The sequence below is a fragment of the Athene noctua genome, chromosome Z (assembly GCF_965140245.1).
Source record: "Athene noctua chromosome Z, bAthNoc1.hap1.1, whole genome shotgun sequence".
In the NCBI taxonomy this organism is placed as follows: domain Eukaryota; kingdom Metazoa; phylum Chordata; class Aves; order Strigiformes; family Strigidae; genus Athene; species Athene noctua.
Window position 1 is genome coordinate 59,021,490 of NC_134077.1, and position 22,614 is coordinate 59,044,103.

The following is a 22,614-nucleotide window of genomic DNA, read 5'->3' on the forward strand; positions in this document are numbered from 1 at the left end:
TCAATATATTGTTGATTACTGCAATGCACTGTATTCTCTATTTTTTAAAAAAACTACCTACTTTGGTGTTTTCACTGAAGTTGTTCTTGGACTTTATCTTCAAATCACTGTACATTTTTTTACAACAGAATTCATTTTATAACTTCACATCCCAGCATCACAACAAAATGTTTGTGTCGTAGGAAGAGGTAACCCATAGACTACAGAAGAGAGGCAGAATTCTGGGCCTAATTTCCCCTAATTTGTTTTGCAATTATGTGGTTCCAGTAAGGAACACTGCAAGGACCATAAAATAGAAACTGATGACATGCTACCACCTGAGCCAAAAGCAGCCAAGGTTGCAATTTAAAACAGTGCAAGTTCTCTGATACAGTAAGTCTCCATGCTTTCTGTGTATGCACCTCAGCGAAGTCTCTCAGGACTTCGGGGTGAGAAAAAGGGGCAAGCATTCAGCATCTGGCTATTAACATATTTATTGGGATAGCATAACCATTTCCAAACAAAAAGTCATTCTGAATAGAGTAACAAGATTTTCTCTTAATTTTTCCTTTAATAGGTAAATGTTTGCAGTAATTACGTGATTAGAACAAAATTAGAGATTAATTTTATTTCATTTAGACTGCTTTCTACTTGTTTGTGAACAGATACTGGGTATGGTAAACACTGCATCTTGTTTTATTCAGCTCAGTTACATATATCATACTGCAAAGATTAATGGGCAGATTATTATTATTAATGGTTTTACATTCTGCTGAAAATTTTAATTTAATTAAGGTTTCATGAGCATGTATAATTTTCATATTTAAAAAATCTAAGGTAGTTGTACTAGCAACTAATTTTCTTGGCTAGAGATTCATACCTCATAAATAGTTTATTTATATATTTATAAATATTTTTAATATTTTTTAATAGTTTATTTATGTATTTATATGGGTGACACCCAAGGGTGCTGAAAGAGTTGGCAGATGTGCTTGCCATGCTGCTGTCCATGATTTACCTGAAGTCATGGCTGACTGGGGAGGTCCCACTGGACTGGAGGGTGGCAAATGTGACACCCATCTACAAGAGAGGCAGAAAGGAGGATCCAGGGAACTACAGACCTGTCAGTCTGACCTCGGTGCCAGGGAAGGTCATGGAGCAGGTCATCTCGAGCGCCATTACAAGTCATATAATGGACAACCAGGGGATCAGGCCCAGTCAGCATGGGGGTATGAAAGGCAGGTCCTGCCTGACAAACCTGATCTTCTATGACAGGGCGACCTGCTTACTGGATGAAGGAAAGGCTGTGGATGTTATCTACCTTGACTTCAGTAAGGCCTTTGACACCGTTTCCCACAGCATTCTCCTGGTGAAACTGGCTGCTCGTGGCTTGGATGGGCACAGGCTTTGCTGGGTAAAAAACTGTCTGGATGGCCGGGCCCAGAGAGTTGTGGTGAACGGAGTTAAATCCAGTTGGTGGCCGGTCACGAGTGGTGTCCCCCAGGGCTCGGTGTTGGGGCCACTCCTGTTTAACATCTTTATTGATGATCTAGACGAGGGGATCGAGTGCACCCTCAGTCAATTTGCAGATGACCCCAAGTTGGGTGGGAGTGTTGATGTACTCGAGGGTAGGGAGGCTCTGCAGAGAGACCTGGACAGGCTGGAGCCATGGGCTGAGGCCAACTGGAGGAGTCTCCATAAGGCCAAATGCCGGGGGCTGCCCTTGGGCCACAACAACCCCCAGCAGCGCTACAGGCTTGGGGAGGAGTGGCTGGAGAGCTGCCAGTCAGAGAGGGACCTGGAGGGGTGATTGACAGATGTCTGAACAGGAGCCAGCAGTGTGCCCAGGGGGACAAGAAGGCCAATGGCATCCTGGTTTGTGTCAGCAATAGCGTGGCCAGCAGGGACAGGGAAGGGATCTGACCCCTGTACTCGGCACTGGTGAGGTCACCCCTCGATTCCTGTGTTCAGTTTTGGGCCCCTCACTACAAAAAGGACATTGAATGACTCGAGAGTGTCCAGAGAAGGGCAACGAAGCTGGTGCAGGGTCTGGAGCACAGGTCGTATGAGGAGCGGCTGAGGGAACTGGGGGTGTTTAGTCTGGAGAAGAGGAGGCTGAGGGGAGACCTCATCGCCCTCTACAGCTCCCTGAAAGGAGGGTGCAGAGAGCTGGAGATGAGCCTCTTTAACCAAGTAACAAGCAACAGGACAAGAGGGAATGGCCTCAAGTTGCACCAGGGAAGGTTTAGACTAGATGTCAGGAAGTATTTCTTTCCAGAAGGGGTTGCTAGGCGTTGGAATGTGCTGCCCAGGGCAGTGATGTAGTCCCCATACCTGGAGGTGTTTAAGAGTCAGTTTGACATAGCGCTGAGGGATATGGTGTAGTTGGGAACTGTTAATGTGAGGTTAATGGTTGGACTGGATGATCTGCAAGGTCTTTTCCAACCTAGACAATTCTGTGATTCTGTGATTTATATCTTCATTCTGTGAGGCTTGGAAACAGTAACTTACATTTATTATACTTCACTGGCAGGTTTGGAAAAAAAAAATTTAAAAAACCCTGAGCAAAGTACAAATTAGCTGTGCAAACTGTGTATTCTGTCACAAAAAAAAAAAAAAAAAGCATTAGGTCTTGGCTGGAATATGCAGATGATTAGGCAAACTTTCTCACCAATGAAATACAGGTCATTCAACAAACCCACCCCAAATTACAAAAACCAGTAAATTTGCCCAAGACATAACTGTGGGTTCTTAGTGATTACATGAATGAGCTGAACCTTACTTTTTACATTCCATCACAAAAAGCTACACAGTCCACCTAACACTATACTGAAGTATTGGTTCAGCTCACTGGCTCAGTAAACTTACTGAACCAACTCGTTGAATGACACATTGAATTAGTAATGATTCTTCTTTATTCCTTTGAGTTTCCTTTTAAGATTTCCTGGTAAATTTATCCGTCTTAAATTTGTTGGTTCATACAACATGAAAGCATCACAAACTGAGAAGGTACTGATCTGGAGTCCACTAATTTTCCTGGGAACAAATTCAAACATGGGTTTGTAAAGTATTGAGAGGTGAATACAATGTTTCTTATGCATCTAATTGTCAATGTGAATAATGACTGCTGATAGAGCACATCATTTTTAAACACACTGAGTGATCCAAACAGTAACTTATTAAGAATCCAATAATTGATTTTTTTATCTGAATTGTACCAGAACTGCTATATTTTGTCATAAACCAGACCATATACTTACTAAGAAAAATAATATTTATCTTTTCCTTCATATACAGAGGAAACCATCCTTCTAATTCACTTCATTGAGTTTTTGTTTCCTCCTCCCATTGAGAAAATATTTTAAAAAGAGAAATGAGACCCATTTTTAATATTTTTAAAGAATTCAAAGCCACTTGGAAAACAAAGGTCTCTAGCTGAATTAGTTCTAATTAAAACTGTTTCAATCCTCACAAAACCCTCTGTCATATGTCAAAGGGAAGAAACAGCAGAGTTCAAAGCATCATCAGTGCCCAAGGCCCAATAAATGGTGAATAACTTGTATGTCATCTGCCTGGATACAGCTGCATAACCTTAACAGGTGATTAATCTTCCATGCTTCAGAAGTGGAATTATCTCATTAGATCTTCTAGCTTTGGAAAATAAAAGGCAGGTGTTGCTACTACAGTACTTCAGAAAGGATCCTCCAGGATCCTTCAGAAGAACTGACTGTGAGTTGATACTTTGCTTCCAGGTACAGTCACCAGCTCATCTTTCAAGGAGAAGAGAAGAAAAGGAAAACAGCCTCTGAACAGTTCCTGGCAAGAGGGAGGGAAGAGGAGGGTCAGAAGGTTTGACTTTCAGTATCTCAATACAGAGCTATAATCAGGGTGGAGACTTATTAAGACTTCTTGTTTCCCTCTGCTGTGCAAACATACCTTCAGCGGATACAGATTTTATTTTCCTTATCCTTCTAATAGAAGACTAATTGCTATACTTGCAATCCCTTATATCATACAGTCTTCTTCAAACTGTACCCACCATCATTGATTGTAAAATGCCATTTCCTAGATAACACTGTGACTACGAGATGTATGAGCATGTATGTGAATATATCCAGCTCAGCTAAAGTTGAGTGATTCCTCCACAGTGTTAATAAACACTGGTTTATTAACATACAGTAGGCTTAAGAGAAAACTGCTTCAGGCAACGGAATGTGTAACAATCAGGAAAAAAAAAAAGGCCTGCCCTACAAACAAACAGCAGCTGATGGGTATGAGCCCCAATACCAGTACTGAAGGAACAATTCTTAAACTTTCAAGAAAGGTATTTCTTGAAAAAGGAACAATGAGGTTGTGAGTGCAGGAAAAATACTGAATTTCTATTTTCATTAAGGTAGAAAAACTTGTATTTTCCTTATTAATACCTTGATCAATGCTTCAAATACAGTGCAGCTTCTTGAGAAAAAGCCATAGTCTAATGAGTGCTTAGTGGTTTACACTGAAAATTTGGTCATATCAGTATACTCTACAAGGGGGAATGTTTACTCATTAAAAATATATTTATCTTAAGTGAAAATTCTTTGTAAAATACAATTCAGATTTTCAAAATATTTTTTTTCCAGAATATGCTTCAGCTAAGTGTACATGTACAATAAACCTGTACAAATAACGGTGTTTAAATTGCCTATCTAAAGAAAATGAGAAAGATAACAGGGAATTAATGAAACATTCAGTTTACTAGATTGCTTTAATTTTTTTTACGAAGTAAACACTCATAATGACAAATTGATTCAAACGAGACTAGAAATCTTCCACAGACCTGTCAGTGCTCTGTTCTTCCTTCCTCCTCCTCCACCCCCCCCCAAAAAACAAAACAAAACCAAGATTAATTTTGATCACTACTGCATCCCCATGCAAGAGTTTGTGTAAGGCCTTGAGCTTTGATTCCCTGACCAGCCTGAAACCACCTTTCTATGAAATCTTCCTCTGTAAAACTCTCTCCTCTAGCTCCTAGAAGTTTGGCTGCCCATACCCAAGGCCAGCTCTGACAGAGGCAGGTCACAGCTCTGCAAGCTTCTGTAACACCTCCTGTCCCCACCATAATCCCTGTCTGCTCTTCCTCATGCAGTGCCCTGGAGCAGCTCTCTGGGGACCATGACCTTGTGTCCATGGCCATGGTCCACCATATAAATCACTAAGTTTTCTGTGGAAACTGAGTCTGGTGCCATGATTCCACTACAGCTTAGGGCTGACTGAGGCCACTTCCATTGAGATGACCAGGGATAACCTGCCCCAGAGCCTGGGGCCTCTGTCAGACCCGGTCCCATAGTTTTGTGGCCTCTCACTTTACCCAGGAGGCCTCATCTACCCAGTTGTGTGCCATATCAACCACTGCCTCTGCTGTAGATAGCAGGATCATCCAAAGAGGACCTGTAACACATGAGAGCCCAGATACTTCATCCTTCATCACCCTGCACACCATTTCCTATCATCCATGTGGGCATGACTGCAGCAGCAAAACTTCATTGACAGTCAAGACCCTTGTGCTTCTGTCTGGGAAGGAGATAGCCAGAGCCTCAAGACAAAACCCTGCCTCAAGAACTTTTGGGATGCTTCCTCCGCCATAGCTCCCAGTGGTGTCTAGTCCTATTCATAAAGGCTTATCAAAACAAGTCCTGCCAAATAAATGACTGATAGCCCCACTGTGAATAACTGTGCATAAACAAGTGAAGATTCAATTTGAAACAAAGTAGGTCACAGATAACAAACAGCTTGACAGCACGTAGCAGATCTAAATTGCTAGCTCAACTGCTAGCATGCTAAAGAGTCAGAGACACAATGGCTGTCTGAACTTTCTGAAAGCTGCCTGTTGCTGTAAATCAGTTTCTACAATCATGATAAAATCAGCCATCCAAACAAATTTGTGAGACACTCAGCTGCAAAGCTGCTACAGGAAAACCAACTCCAGAATGTAACTGCAATGTAATGTGTACCTAGAAACCACCCTGCTCCACATCCACAGAATACATACAAAGTTTGTCACCTTTCACTCTTGATATTTCTGATGCCACCAAGTACTGAGAGTAAATTCAGAAGACTCTTCTGACAACTGAATTCAAGAAGCTCCTGTGATAACAGCTTAGCAGTTGCAGTGCTGTTCTGCACTGCTTAAGAAAGTGGTTAAAAATATATCTCTGCCCACATTTAAAACAGAAGAGACGCCTGCAAAACCAAGGACATTTTCTCTGAAGATTAACAGTCTTTACTCCATTTTGCAAACTACATCAACTCAGGAAAATACAATCTGCCCGGCAGCTCCAGGCTTCTCAGGCCCCATACAGCTCAGTTTTGAGCATCTCCAAGGATAGAATATCTACAGCATCTCCAGACAACCTGTTTCAGTGCTTAAACACCCTTATGATGACTTCTTTCCATTACTCTTTTCCAGACTCCCTGCATCTCTGAAAAACCTCTAACTTCATCTCCTCTGTACCCTGTTTTTAGGTATAGAAAGCCAGAAATAGGACATGCAAGAGAGAGTTGGAAACACTCCCTGACTTGTCTAGTGGCCTCCACCACACTCACTCCAACATGTCCATATGCTTCTTTTTCTGGGAAGCCCAGAACTGGACACAGCACTCAGATGTGGTCTCACAAATAGAGGGGAAGGATCACTTCTCTTGACCCCTGTTGGCTACAGTCCTAATGCAATGCAGGATGCAGATGGCCCTCTTTGCTGAAAGAGCATGCTGCTGCCTCATGTTCAACCCTGCTGTCCACCATGAACTCCAGTTTCCACCACTATTTCTAGTATTTAGATTAATATAGCAAATGGGAAGTCAAGTAATGTAATGTTTTTATAAATGATCTGGATGCAGGAGTTGAATGTCTGCCAATGATACTAAACTATGAAGAGCTGTGGACCCCCTCAAGGGTAGAGAGACCTTAGAGAGATATCTGAGATAGACTATAGAGCTTGGGCAATCGCCAACCATATGAAATTTAACAAGAGCAAGTGTTGGATTCTGCACCTGGGACAGGGTAGTCCTGGTTATATGTACAAATTGTGGGATGAGAGGCTGGAGAACATCCTACAGAAAGAGATCTAGAGGTTTGGGTTGATGGCAAGTTGAATATGAGTCAAGTGTACCTGGCAGCCAAAAGGGCCAACCATGTCCTGGGGTGCAGCAAGCACAGCATAGCCAGTCAGTCAAGGGAGGTGAATGTCCCACTCTGCACTGTACTGGTGTGGCCCCACCCTCAAGTACTGTGTGCAGTTTTGGTTGCTTCAATATAAGAAGCACATCAAAGGAAAGGCCTCAAGGGCAAGACTTACGAGGAGCAGCTAGGTCACTTGGCTTGCTCAGCTTGGAGAAGGCTGAGGGGGCACCTTATCACAGTCTACAGTTTCCTCAAGGTGGGCAGCAGAAGGAGAGGTGCTGATCTACTCTCTCTGGTGACCAGCGATAGGACACGAGGAAATGGAATGAAGCTGCGTCAGGGGAAGTTCAGACTGGACATAAGGAAAAGGTTCTTCACCAAGAGAGTGGTCAGTCACTGACACAGACACCCCAGCAAAGCGGTCACAGCTCCAAGCCTGCCAGAGTTCAAGGACCATCTGGGTGATGCTCTGAGTCATATGATTTAGTTTTAGGTAGTCCTGAGAGGAGAAGGGAGTTGGACTCAGCGATCCTTATGGCTCCCTTCCTACTCTAGATATTCTGTAATTCTATGATTCTAAGTATACATGGATAAATGAACTCATTTTAGTTCACATCTGGGACTAGTAATCTGCTATCTCCAGAAGGAGATCAGGAAGCAGACAGCAAACACTAGCTAGTGAATGAATTAACTTGGTTAGATAAACTTTCTGCCACAGACTGTTATTAGTAATACAACATTCTAAAATGTATTTGTATTTTTTCCTGTGCATGAAGTTCAAAGGTATTGTGTTAATGTTAACTTTTCTATTTTCATCTGCTTTATTTTAATTATAACATCTTGTTGATATTTCTGTTGCTAGCCTACTTCAAGATTTCATTTTTAAATAACTCATTTTCATTAATAGAATTTGAAAAAAATCAAGTACAAGCAGAGATCTACTAATATGTACGTAATCCAAACAAGTGAGATATAATAATAATTCCTGCTTTAAGCATAATGTGTTTTACCATTTATGTATTCACAGAGTATTCAGATCACATATCAACTACCTGAATTAATTATGGGTATCTCATTCCTCAGTGAGTCTTTCTTTTTTTGCACTGAAACAAGTGCATTATGTTATGCTGCCTGTGGCCTCCCAGTGAAGAGTTGAAAGCCCCCACAGCAGGAAGCAAGTGTTTAAATGACAGCTAATTTGAATATCTGTGGAAGACCTCAAATGTGAAATTCAGTCATAGTCTATTGCATCATGGAAGCACAGAACAGTAAATTCAGAAAGAGCTAAAGTGTTGATGGACCAGTTTTGATACAGATATATTGTAATTCCTCATTTTAGCATGTGGGTTCTCCAGCTTCAGGAAACAAGGTAATGGGATGTTATGGTTGTACTGGGACTGTTATTTCCAGAGAATGTTGCCTCAGCAGTTTCTGAAAAATCAATCTAGAGTCAAGGGATATTCATTCTGAGCACACAAGAACAAGGCATTAAAAAGCAACTCTGAGAATGTCAATGCTCGTTTTACTCATGATGATACTTAACAGGTGCTTCCAAATAGGAACTTTTCATCTGCAAGAGACATTTTTCTAGACTATACATACACATCTAGTGCATGCAATAGCATTTTGCCATGAGAAGGAAATGCTATAGGAGGAGAGACAAAGGCCAGCTTAGTTCAGATGCTGTTGCAGTATCAACCTGGCTTTGGCTAACTCCAAGGAAGAGAGTGTGTTCCAGAACTGCAGTCCAACTGCCACATCAGCCAAACTTAAACCACCACTGGGAAGAAATCCTTCCTGACATGAAATGACCTCTACCATTCAAATAATTGCTAACAAGAGCTAAGAGCAGAATTAGGGTTGGGATGACTCTTACAAGGAATCTAGTTACCAAGGCTTGAAGCAATGTCATATTAAGTGATCACACTGATACTGAAATAAAGCGTATTCCATAAAACAAGCTAAAGTAGAATACTTCGCTATGCAATTCCATAGCACTAGGAGAAAACACTCCACCATTACTGTGGTTTAACTGTGATAAAATGTCATTTTGTGACTGCACTAATGCAAACAAGGGCTAGAACTGCCATGGAAAGTGAGCATGTCCTCATTCTTCAAAGAAAAGGAAAAGCTTTTTTTTCCTATGCTATGCTGCTTATCAATTTAATTAATAAATGTTCCACACATTTCTCTGCAGCTATTCATATTTATTTAGTTGTAATAAGTATTTTGCTTCAGCTTTTTGCCAACCTTGTTTAATTCAGGGAGAGAGTAGACTTGGGATTTGATATGAAACAAATTTGCTGTGTTAGTTACGCACACAACTATTTGCAGCAGAGATACCTGAGCACGTACTCAGTCTGGAATCAAAGCAATGTAATGTACATTACACATATCCTGGACTATTGTTTCTGCTTCAAGCTTCAAGCTCTGTTATCTGGCAAATAAGGATCACGCCCCCTAAAAACTGGTGAAAGTGTCTCCATTGATTCAATTGCATTTCAGATGAGTCCTAAATAAATTAATGGAAACTATCTGTGCTAACACATTTAATGTGCTGAGATGCTAAATTTGTCAAATAATTTGGTGGAAATAATTTGCTCAGTTTCAGTACTTACTTAAAGACTTCCTATTGTAGTCACACCCCTAGCAGATTGCAATATTGGATGAACAAGTAATTCTCATTTGTTCTAATTCTACAGACATTCATTTTATCACGGGATGTTTTCATAATGCTTAAGAATTTTTGAACACTAAATAAAACTGGAAACTTGCACTACTTAAGAAATAAAAGTAAGCAAAAGAAAAAAACTTATCCTTGGATGATAGTAATAAGAGTCAGTAGCTTCTAAGGGGAAGCAATCCTCTGAAAAATTTACTATTCCCATGTTGAATAAGCTAAAGTTCCCACAGTTACCATTAATAAGAAACTGCATAGGGTATTTTCAGCTTGACAGATCAGATCTGTATCTTTTAATTATTCTTAAATATTCACATGTATCAAGATAAAATAACCTGATCACATTTAACTTCCCACTAGGCTATGTCTGAAAATCTTTTTTGTGTCCACCCCCCCAACTTGTGTTAGAAGGATCAAAATCACCTTTTTATTCCAGAATAATGCACATAAACATTAAATTTCCTCATTTGTATGTCATAAAGGTAGCCATGTATGCTGGAAGGTCAGTGTCTTAATAAGCACTCTGCTGTTGATTGTCCCCCACACTGAGTTTCAAAATTTCTTTGCTAACACAACCATTAGAACCCACTGATTTTACTACTATGCAAAGAGACAAAAAGAATATTTCTATCATGTAAACATAAAGTGATTGTACCCCCCAAAGCTCTCTCTGAAGACTTACTTGTTAGTCACCTCACGTTCTTAGACAGTCAGTTAAATCAAAAAGACTCTGTAGGCAATTTAAGAGAGATGTTACTTAGTCTCTTCAGTAGACACAAATGAAGGAGGGTTGTGAAACCTTGTTTCCTTATCAACCATTCTCCAGTTTATAGCATTAGGATTAGCATGGAAGATTGAGCAGGTGCTGGCCTCTCCAGAAAGACACCTGAAGACTAGAGAAAGAGAGAAAAAAGCAAGCAGCAGGGGAATCTCAGTCTAACTTCCATGGAGCAAACAGTGGAATAAATAATCTACGTGCGAAGATGACAAAGAGACATGCGTCATGAGTGGATCTCATAGCCAATCTCCATATACAACACAAGACTTTTAAAGCACAAAAGATTGCTACATCTGTCCCCTCTGCTCATAGTGGACAAAACAAGAAATCACAGACTTTAAGTGCAGCAAGTATGATCCAGGCAGACACCACAGAAAAGTATTTCTGATGGCAGATAGGGCAACTGTAAAAGATTGCCTATGAGAGTCATGGCTTTAGGAACTTAGACAAACACATGTAAGAAACTATGTATATTGGAGTAGTCCTGCAAGTGGCAGGATACAGTAAGCAACTTCTGGGAGTCTTTCCATGATGTATCCCATTTTCATGATGTATTGCATTTTGGGCAGTCTTGATGCCTGATCCTTCATCCTTCAGAAAGAGGGAATTGACCTCTTTCATAGATGGCTCAGTCATTGGACTACGCATAGCAAATTATTTGTTAGTATTATTGCCATCGTAACCTGGCACCTTATTGCTTTTGTGAGTACAGGCTAAGCAGCCAAATGTCAGAAAACTGCTTTGAGTGATACAGCTCAGGAAAAGGGCCAGCAGGTAGGTGGGGAGAAATATAGGAAAAAAAGCTGAGAAAAGCAGAAGTATTATGGCTAGGTTATGCAGATCTTCGTAGTTTTAATGTGGTAACACAGAATCTGCATCCAGAAAAAAACACTGTTCATCAAATACGGCCTTCTGCATAAGACACCACCTAGTGATTTGAAGTTCTGAACCAAAAATCTGAACAAGAATGTATTTGGAAAAATGCCTTCTGTGATTCAGAAAACAGAAAAATCTATATACTATCATAGAAAAGTCAGTCTGGAAGGTCCTCAGGATATCCTGTATTTAGTTCATCCAGCTGTAGTTTTGATCTGTCTTTCTGGCTGTATGCAAAGATGAACGTCAAGTCATTGCACTGGGAAACAGGTGTGATACTGCATTACAAAAGACCCGGCAGCAACATGCCATCCCAATTCAGTAAACCACAGAGTTCAAAAAATGGCATCCTTCTGTAACAAAACAATGCGATGCATCCTCCTTAAATTCTTAATTATGATGGCTCAGTAAGTTACTACATCTGCCCTCTGCATCTACCAACAGCAGGTGAAAAGTAAGTCAACTGAAAGACAGTATTTTCACTCAGTCACCTTCTCACTAATGTAAAATCAGTCTGATGATTGTTTTAATTACATTATAAGAATTCTTATATTTTCTTCAGTAACTTTCTTGAAGCTGCTAAAAGCACTTTGTCAGACTGTTTCATGTCATCATATTATTTAGAAGCTGAAAGATATTTTCGATGAAGTGATTTTATTTCATGCTTTATTACTGACTTTGACATAAATTTCCAGAGAGCCCCGAGGGCATTTCTTTTTACACTGCAGCATAGTCTTGTAGCAATTCAGGTGGAATAAAACAACTCAGCTTCACTTTATGATCTTGTGCCCTCATTTTTTCACACGGCACCCTTTCAAACATAAGGAACAGTATTGTAGAACAACATTAAAATCTTATGGTGTTAATACAGGATTCCACTAACACATTAAACAGTATTGTATTTGCAGCCCCTTGCTTGTAAGACTTCTGTACTTAGTAGCATTTTACAATAATTTTTTAAGCAATAGTGTCTGTTCAGAACCAGCCTTAATTGTTATCTATTCTGTTGGGCTTCTGTGGTGGATTTTTTGGTAACAGGGGAGGAGGCTGCAGCAGTGGCCCCTGTGAGAAGCTTCTCTGAGCCCCCCCAGCTCCAATTCAGACCTGTGTTTGCACCAAGGCCAGGCCAATGGGTGACAGTGGCTGCACCTCTGTGATAACGTATTTAAGAAGGGGAACCTGGGAGGGTGTGAAGACTTGTGAGGACGAGTTACAAGGAGGGCACCTATGCAAACACCAAGGTCGGCGGAAGGAAGGAGGAGGAAGGTGGGGGAGGTGTGCTGGAGCAGAGACTCCCCTGTAACCCGTGGTGAGATCGCAGGGCCACCTCCCTGCTACCCACGGGGGTACCACTGGAGCAGAGATTCACCTGCAGCTTGTGGAAGACCCCTGGGTCTCTATGGGAAGAAGGCCGGGCTGTTGTAGTTTGGCACTGGGAGAACTGCCACACGCGGAGGTGACTCACGCAGAAGCAGCCCCAGAATGGCTGTGGCCCATGGGAAGAACTTACACTGGAGAAAGATCATGGAAGACTGTCTCTCATTAGCAGGGAACCATGTAGAGCAGGGGGGAAGAATGCAGAAGAGTGCTTCCCCCACACTTGGAGGAAGAAGCAGTGAACTGTCTGTACCCTCCATCCCCTGCCCTTGTGCTGCTGAGGAGGTAGAGATAATGGAACAAAACTCAGCCTGCAAAGAAGGGAGGGGTGGAGGGAGGTGTTTTTAAGATGTGGTAATGCTTCTCATGGTCCTCCTCTGGCTGTTAAGTGGTATTGTTGTTAGTGTTTAGAATTAAAGTGATGTTCTTTTTCTTACCCTAATGAGGCTGTCTTTTGCTCATGACCATATTAGGTGAGTCATCCCTCCCTATCCTTATCTCAATTCGTGTGCCTTTTGCTTCATTTTCTCCTTCTCAGTGCTGGGGGGAAGGGGTGAGTGAATGGCTGCGTGGTGCTCAGTTGTCCTCTGGGGTCAAACCATGACATGTTAATATACATAAAAAATGCGCTTTTTTTTTTTTTTTTTTTTAGTTTCTCTGGAAACAAGACCATAAATCTTCTCTCAAGCAGTTCACAAATTACAAAACTTGCAGTTACCTTCTGATAGGCAAGTTTATTGCTGTGCTTCATATATTAACAATTCTTACTAAGGCCAGTAGGAATTGAGGCCAGTTGCAACCTCCTGGAAGTATTCAAATTTGAAAAGGGAAGCAGAGATCATTTATAACCCAAGTCCTTCTGTGTGCAGGAAACATGGACAACTTTGGATGACTCCTTGTGATACCTCACCTTTGGCACTGTAGCCCACTGGCCATACGGCACAGAAGGTGGCAAAATCCTACTGTATTTTCTAAGATGATGGTAAAGACACTAATGCAACAGCTGGATTTAGGAAAAGCTCTGCAAAATAATACTGACATGCAAATGGATAAAACCTGTAGCCGTTGCAGGATCCTTACTTTAAAACAGCCAGACATTTTTGTACCTTAGCTGTTGCATTAAGACTGAAAATCTAATATTACCTTTCCTATCACTTCTTTTTGAGAAGCACTCACACAGCATTGACATACCTAGAAAGAAAAGCCATTTTTTTCTAAAATTCTCTAGTTTAAAAGAAGAAGATGTTCACACAACCTTTTCCAACCTGAAAGTCAAAACTATTTTTCCCTCTGTCCTGCAAAATCACACTGATGTGTCTACCTCTTTTACATGTAGGCTATCCCATGGAAACATGACTTCTACTGCTAGGCTTTTTGTTTTGATCCCTCCTTTTCTTTTTTCTTAATTGGGATAATATTTCTTGTTGTGGAAACTGATTTGCTGCTGTATCACTTCCAAGGCAGTGGTCACCAACCTGAGTCATATTCACAGAAAAGATTCAGTCAACAAGGCAAACTGCTAACAAGCTCTGATTCACCTTAGATCACATAAAAAATGTACACTGGACCAAAGAATTAACCACACAGAGTGACTGTTTCTGTATATAAAAAAGGAAAAATCATTATCATCTTCTATATTTCCTTCCCTTTCAGAAGAAATGAACTGACATAATCTGTCAGAAACTCCTCACACATGAACGTGCCCAGCTGCCACATGAGAGGGATCAGCTTTATGGTGTGATGCATACCTTCGAGAAATAAGCAGCTTTTGGGAGTGTGCAATCCCCAAAAGGCATATTATCAGTTCTTCAACCCCAGCTGTAAAATGTGTTCACAATACTGCCTTTATTTACTTAAGATGTGAAATAGTAGAGGCACGGGTAACAGTTGAGCAGCAGTAAAGCAAGGATACCTGTGCAAAGGTGCTATGAAGCTACACTCCAACACTCATTGCTCCCCTGAGCTGGGGTATTAAATGAATTTCTTGGTGATAAAGCAGGAAACTGCAAAGATGCAGCAATGCCCTAGTCAGGTCTCTTTCTTGCCATCCTTATATGATGAAACTTAGAGCACAGGAGCAAAACACAGAAAGCAGGATCTTTCTCTTTGCCGATAATATGACTTCTGGGATTCTTAAAAAATGTACTTTAGAAAATCTGTGAATTAGAGTCAAAACCATGCAACATCTACTGCAACTGTAATATATAACCATGATCTTTCTGGCAGGAAAACAGAAGTTTGTTTATCAAATAATTTCTTTACGAACAAAATTTATATGCACTCTTAAAACTCATCTGTCATTCATATTGTATAAAGCATCCCACCATACTGAGAGGTGTGACTTGTTTTTCTATCAGAGTTGAAAAGAACATTTGTTACATTGGCTGGTATTTTCTACATGCCTGTGTTTTAAGTAGTCTGATCCTAAGAGCTGAACTGTCATTACTTCCCAGAATGCATCAAATCCTCCTGAAGGAAGCATAGTGGTGGCTCATTCCTTATTACAGTTTAAGTCAGTAAGCAGCTGAGTGCAGGCACAGGTGAATTACTACCCTCATTTTACTGTCGGTAATGTGCATAATACTTGCAGATGCATTTAGTGTGCCATCTCACTAATGGTAACAGTATGGATTGGGATTTGTTCCAAGTATCTCAGTTTTTCAGTTGCCAGTTAGTAAACCTATCCTCTCATTTTGTTGCAGTTTGAAAGGTCGGTATGGTAAATTAACTCAAATAATAATCAGAATCAATTCTTAACTATTAAGCACTGATAAGCTAGAAGACCCCACTGCCAGCTGGACATCAAAGACTAGCTAAGAGAAAAAGATTGTATTTTGACTGCCTTTGTGTCTAGACTTCTACTCATTTTCTCATTGATAGTTAATAAAACAACATAAAAAACTTACAGTTCTGTTTCTGAAGACCGTAACACAATCTAACATTATTGTCTCATTATTATGGTACACAAATCCACTTACAATTTTAAAAATTATTTATCAAAACTATCTTCCCTGAGTTACAGGAGTACTCTATCTGAAGAATAAAATCAGCTGTAAAAGATACTGCTTTCTCCTCTCTTACAGTCACTTTTTCTCACAGTATGGGGTACAGAAGCATAAATATTTACTGTTTTATAAAGAACACATTTCATTCTTCAACCATTCTGCAGAAGCAAACTTTTCATTCTTTACCAAATCAGATTTTTTTTAAAGTATCCTGAAATAAATTTGTATTTGGTAATGAAGTAACGAGATTTTAGCTGACTTAAGCTGGTGAACAGTGTGGTATTTCACAATGCACCTTAATAAAGCCTGCCACATTTTCCCCAGTCTTTATTCCTGCAGATACCTTATTTATAGTCATAACCAAACTTTCTGTAGTAGAAGAAATATTGTCCAACTTCTATTTCACTTTCAGCCCAGACAGAATTTCATATACATATAGTCACATGTAAAAGACACCGTGTCTCATTCTAATGAACCATTTTTTAGCTTTTTGGTTTTTTCTTGTGTTACCTTATGCTTTCTTCATCGGGCAAATAAAAATAATTTAAAAAAATAAGATCTAGTTTCTCATTTCATAAGAAATTTAGTGTCTAATCTCTTTAAGCTTCCAGCAGTTCCTGGAACTAGATTAGGCTGCTGCCCAGGTTAGGTAAAATGTTCTCTGTATTTATTTGGCAATGCTGAGAAGGCATTTTTATTGAGCTATATGCTGGGAAAAATTAGCCAAAACTTTTTCTCCAGTGTTTCTTCTGATTCACCCTGTTTCATCTCCTCTGGCCATTTCAAAGTTTCTGCCTTCCCAGTCTACTTACTGACACACAATTCAAACACATGATAAAAAATGTTAGTAGTCTTATTAAGAAAGACTGGGTAACTTGTTGCTTTCCAAATGTTAGTACAGTACTCTACATATGCATGTGTCTCAATCTGTGGTGTTAAGCTTATTGCACGTTACAGACCTTTTATTTTTCAGTCCTCTGTCTACTCTCAGTTTAGGGGGGTTTTTAGTGTATTAATCATTTCTTGCTCCCATATCATGTATCATATCTGTTCCAAGCAGAAGTGCAACATGTTCAGTCTCTCCTAGGTCACAAGGTCCTCTGAGTGAAGTTTTTAGTAAGATGATTAATTTTGTCAGAGTACACGTTGTTCTAAACTGTCTTCTCTAAATCCTGCTATGTTGGAGAATGGCTTGCAGAGAGCAAGGCCATGGATCTCTTGCAGAAGCTGATTGCAGCCATCTGAGGTAAACAAAGGCAAAAACCCAGGGTACAGTTATGCTAACAAAGGACTGTTATGTTAACAAAGAGAGAAACTGAGGTACATTATGACCTTGTATATGATAAAGGAACGGCCCTGGGAGAAAAAACAGGTTCAGAAGAGGGAAGATGTTGTGACATATCTGAAATGCCACAAGGGACTGGGGTATTATAATGTAGCCTGTTACATGTATCCAATAGATTTGTGAGTAGTATGCATGATTATTGTAGAGTGCTTATATAAGGTGTGATTTCCTTCAATAAAGTTGAAGCTTGCTCTATCATTCACATTGAATCGGCTGCTTGCTTCCTCCACCCGTCGCACAGCTATTTGGACTTGGCTTCCTTTCTTGAGAGGAAATCTCTTCTTTGGGCATGTGAAGGCTCAGAAACTCTCTTGCACCATAAAACAAACATTGATGTGACTACCAGAGCTTTCTGCAACTGGAACAATAGCTCTTACATATACAGTGGCACAAAGTGGATCATGACTGCTTGCCACTAACATTAATGCTTTCCTGAATGAAATTAAAAAGTATTAAGGTAGCAAGACCTTGGCCAAACACACAAAGAAACAAGCTTCAGAACTTGGGTAGAGAAACAAAAGCTGAACAAGTCACGGCTGGAAAGCCACCTCTGGAAAGTAACCTGACCATTTCAGGAGAATGACAGTTCCCCTCTCTGCACAAAGCCATGCTCTCTGCTTATGTGTTCAAGGTACTCTTTAATCTTCTTATTTCTGATGGGAAGGCATTAGACGGTACGTGTGTGTTTAAACATACTGAAACACCTACAAAAAGTACCAGCATGGAACGTGCTACAGGAAATATTTAGTACAGGAAAAAATGGGAGCAGTGAAGGATGAGCCAATGACACAAGTTGTAAAAATGTTATCCAGTAATTTGTTTCGATCTGTACTTCAAATACAGCTCCTAGTACTCTGTGTGCCTGTTAGAAAATGGAGAACTGAGAAAACAGGGTTATAAAACCTTACCTAAACATGAGGGTTTTAGTGAAGTGGGTTAGAACATCTAGAACATGAGCATACACCTGGAAGAAAAGCACAGGGAGCAAAGCTGGACAGCATCTGCAAATGATCTCAATTTATCTTAAATCAAATGAATTCACTGGTGGCCAGAGACATATCAAATGTCAGTTCAGGCAACTGAGCATTGAACACCATTTCAACAGAACAGAATGAGGGCATAGCCCACCTGCTGAATAACACATTTTATTATTTATTTTAAAACAGTCATTTCAAGACAATCCTATAGATTTGTGAGTAATACGTGAGAGGCCTCCATGCAAGTCCTAGATTCCAGTGTTTATTTAGATCCATCATTGTGAAAGCACTGATGTTACACTTAAAAGTATATCCATAGGATAAGGACTTTTAATTCCATGTCTTCTCAATGAATAGTTTGTTGAAAAGTTTGTGCTGTTTATTACAAAGGTCCAGGTGATGCTACAGTGATTTTTTTCACGTGTAAAACAGGAAATCTCTGCTATCTCTCATTCTTGGAAGTTCAGGCAAAGGTGTATCCTTGAACTTACTAATGTCATTTAGTTATTTTGTTCTGGTAGACTAAAATAAAGCATGGAAATATTCTCTTTATTTCAATGTACACTGTAAATTTTTTAAGAGTTTGTCAGCCATAGATAAAGTAGATAATAATAAAAATGTGCCACTATATATCAGCTTTGGCAAAGTTTATTCTGTTATTGAGGGCATTCTCAGCAGAGAAGGGCTGTATAAAAAAAAGGGTCTTCTGGATATCTACTGACAAAACATTGCATTAGCCCTTAAGACTCCTTAATCCATTTGGAAACTGGGCAGTTAATGAGTTTAGATTATGTCACTTGTCTTTCCAATGTTTTTGGATTTACAGGAGTACCTTTCATTTAGGAAAAAAGAAGGGTTTCTTTATTTTTTCAAGAAAGATACAAAAGATAAAAAATACAAACGCCCTTCTGATGAGGAAATTTGTATACATAAAAATTTTCTAATTTTCTGAGGGAAAACAGGAAAATATTCACGCTGCTCATCTAGTAATTTAATGCTGCTTTTATCACACTCTTTCCTTAACAGCATTTCATGACAAGCAAATTCCTTCAGGTTGGCTATTGTATCTTTTGGGGAAGTAGGACAATAGGGTCCTGCTCTTACATGACTCACTTGCTTTGAACATGTTAAATAATAAAAGACAAAGATATTAAGTATATACTGAAAGCAAAATTTTAAGCTGATTAAAATGCTGATATATGCATTTCCTTCTCCAATCAACGAGCTCTGCTCATCAGCTCAGTAAGGTGCCAGTCCCACTCCTTTGCTGTGGTCTCTCCCACACCTCACACACCCTCTCTGTGCAGACTGCTTATCTCTGATTATTTGCCCTGTTCTTGTTAACTCTGAAGAGTCCACTCCCTATATGGCCCTAACAGGTTATAGCTGTACCTTCAGAAAATAATTTTTAGTCAGCTCTTTTAATAATTAATTGCAAAGTTCACCCTTGAAACATGCAATGAAGAGAAACCATACACAGGGGGCAACATTTGTCTGACAAAAAAGAAACATTGCAGACTTTTTCTTTTCCTGATACTGAGAGTGATAATAACGTTCCCCACATCTGAGCTCTCACACCTCAGGAAAAATTATATTCTTCTAAATGTATCTGACTTGTAGAATATGGATATTCTAATGTGTGCTTCTGGGGCGGGAAGCCTTTGCAAGAGAATCAACACCACTTTTTGACTTATCTGTATTTAATTATATTTTGATTTTTCACCAATCTAGATTTTATCTTCTTTCTATTCTCAATGTACCTCCCAGCAGCCATACATCTGGTTTGGAAACAGAAATGTTTTTCTGCAGTAGCCCTTTCCTGTGACAAATACCTGTTATGATACATAGTATGGTCACTTGTGCATCATATATACAATAACTATATGTGCAATTTGTGTCTGCTAAGAGCACTATCATACACTACACTACTGCTCAAATATGTTGCATTAGTAAGAACTGACCTAATTTCAAAGCCACCCACACAAAATCAAATGGTTATATCAAACATTACCTTCTAATACACTGTTAGAGTAGCAATGTTTTACCTGGCTGCATATTTCAGAGTCAGACTATGAAGTACTAAGATGATTGCGATTAGTGTCATGAATTCAACATTTTATAAAACATATTACAGTTGCAGAAGCCTAAAGGGACCTGACTGTATCATTTAAATTTTCGTTGTATAATCCAAATAATTAAGAAGTTCCAAGAGCAAATAACACTTTTCAGTTTAATGTAACCTATTTATCATCAAAAAGTTGGTTTGATATATTTTCCTTTCCAGTTACAAATGCCTCTAAAACAGCTTCAGTGGGACATCAGCAGTAGTGGTACCTTGTGTGCTGAGATTAAGAGCCCTCCGCTGTCTATAATCCCAAATAATTTTTACAAAACATTCATAATTATCTCCTAGGAAAGCACATTTAAAAATACCTTCAAAACTGTGTCACTTGGTTTAAACAAGCAAACAAAAATTCATCATCTGGAAGTTTCACTGATGCTGCCTGCCCTGCCAGTCTTTAATTGACCCTGTTCCTATGTACATCTTTCAACAAACCACAGTGATTTTTATCCACTCACGTACCATTCCACTTACAAGTTGGTCTGAGTGGTACTGGACCCTCGGGTATTTCCTAGCGACCAAGTAACGCCAAAGAACAGAGAGCAGAGGATGGTTCACAAAGGAAGGCACCTTAGAAACGGATTCCTCCATCCCTAGAAGTTCACGGCTTGATGTTTTTTATGACAAGGCAAATAGAAGCACAGGTGATACCCAGCCATCCCTCACTCCCTTTTCACCCCTCTCACAGACCTTTCTTGACAGATAAACACGCCGAACTGGAATACGGATAGACAATTTTGGTACCTTCAGATACTCGCAAGGCGCTTCAAAGGCAGCAGAGAAGCTAATTAACAGTAAAGTTGGGACTATTTCTGTATTAACTTTCCAGCAACGGCGTCTGCAACCCTCCGGGGGATGCTGAGCGGCGACACCGGTTCTCAAAGCAGGCTGCCACCCTACCTTAAGGAGCCTGACGGAGGGGAGGAAGGCGGCATGGCACAGCTTCCGGATGGTCCAGTTGAGTGGTCGGGGAGCATCGGTCTGATTCATGACCCTCCGTAAATCCCACCGGGCGATCAGCCGCAGACCCGTGCGCGCCTACCGCGGAGCCGGCCCGCCGGGGCGCGGGCGTCCCGGGCGCATCCCTCCCGGCCGCGCCCGCGGAGCCGCAGGGCAGGGCTGGCCCGGCACAGGCAGAGGGCTGGGCTGGGCTGGGCCGGGCCGGGCCGGGCCGCGCTGGGCTGGGCTGGGCGAGTGAGCGGCGCGTCTGCGGCCACCGAGCCTCCTTAAGAAAGCAGCCTCCTGCGTGGGAACAGCAGAGCTCATGCATACCAAATGCGGCGGGATGGAGGCGACCAGCCCGCGTCTCAGGGCAGGCGGCACTGGTTGAGCGGAAAGGGCCAGCCCGCATAAAAAAACAGGCTGCAGTGAGAGCTGCTGCTCCTGCTCTCTCCCTCCTGCCCTCCTCAGAGAGCGGCCAGGTTAGTCTCTCCCAGGCAAGCTGAGCCATCTGCCTCGCTCCTCCGCTTCCCTGGGCGACAAGCAGGGCAGAAAGGAGATAATTTAAACAAAGCAAGCGGAGGGGTACTTGCACTTTCTTTCCCAAAGCATTGCGAAGAGAGGAAAACCGGCATGAGGGGAGGGGCCAACGCTCAGACAGCAAAGATTGAGAGGGGAAAAAATTAATTCACTCTTGATTTACTGATATAATGGACCTGGAAAGCATAGTCTCATTGATCTGGCATAGTATTGGTCTGTCAGCGGCAAGCGGCAGCCGTCAGAAGCTGTACTATAAACACATTCTGTACACACGTACATTCTGGCAAAAAAAACCCAAAAAACGAACCCAACACAAAACCCCACAGGTTCAGAATTCAGGTCATTTTAAGATTAAACCTATATGCAGAATAAAAAGACACGCAAACACATGTGGTAATAGTGCTGGTCGATTCAAGTATAGCAAAGCATGTTCCCATTTGGGGCAGGAACTGGCTTTCCCAGCTAATGAAGATAGTCTTAATGCCAGCTCTCCAGCTAAATAAGAAATATCTTTTCCCCACTTTTTTTTTTTTTTTTTTTTTTTTTTTTTTAGGGAATGAAGATTACACGAGGGGAGAATTAGAAAGTGAGTTAGCAAACCTCCTATAAAATCAATGGGAATTTTTTGTTTTGCTAGTAATGACCAGTCTTTACTCAGATAATGGAGGAAAACAGCCACTTCCCAGTAAACTTTAAATCTGTCATAACTCATGTTAGAAGATACACATTCAACTTACTTGGCTAGAGTTCATTGATCTGCCATTTTCATTTTTCCTTTTAATACCTGTAGTGTACATATTTTTCTCCTCTGTTTGTCATTTATTCTTATTATTTT

At 40.6% G+C, this 22,614-nt stretch overlaps 1 protein-coding gene across 5 annotated transcripts in view; it reads right to left on the reverse strand.

The window, feature by feature from the left end:
• The window catches only part of TRPM3 (transient receptor potential cation channel subfamily M member 3), a 310,579-nt gene extending 289,003 nt beyond the window's left edge, over positions 1 to 21,576 (reverse strand). For all 5 annotated transcript variants that reach the window (XM_074933038.1, XM_074933036.1, XM_074933034.1 and 2 more), the window contains exon 1: positions 21,201 to 21,576. In XM_074933038.1, the coding sequence (XP_074789139.1) occupies positions 21,201 to 21,290 (90 nt within the window). In that variant the 5' untranslated portion in view covers positions 21,291 to 21,576. The remainder of the gene's footprint in view (positions 1 to 21,200) is intronic.
• Between the last annotated feature and the right edge of the window lie 1,038 nt (positions 21,577 to 22,614).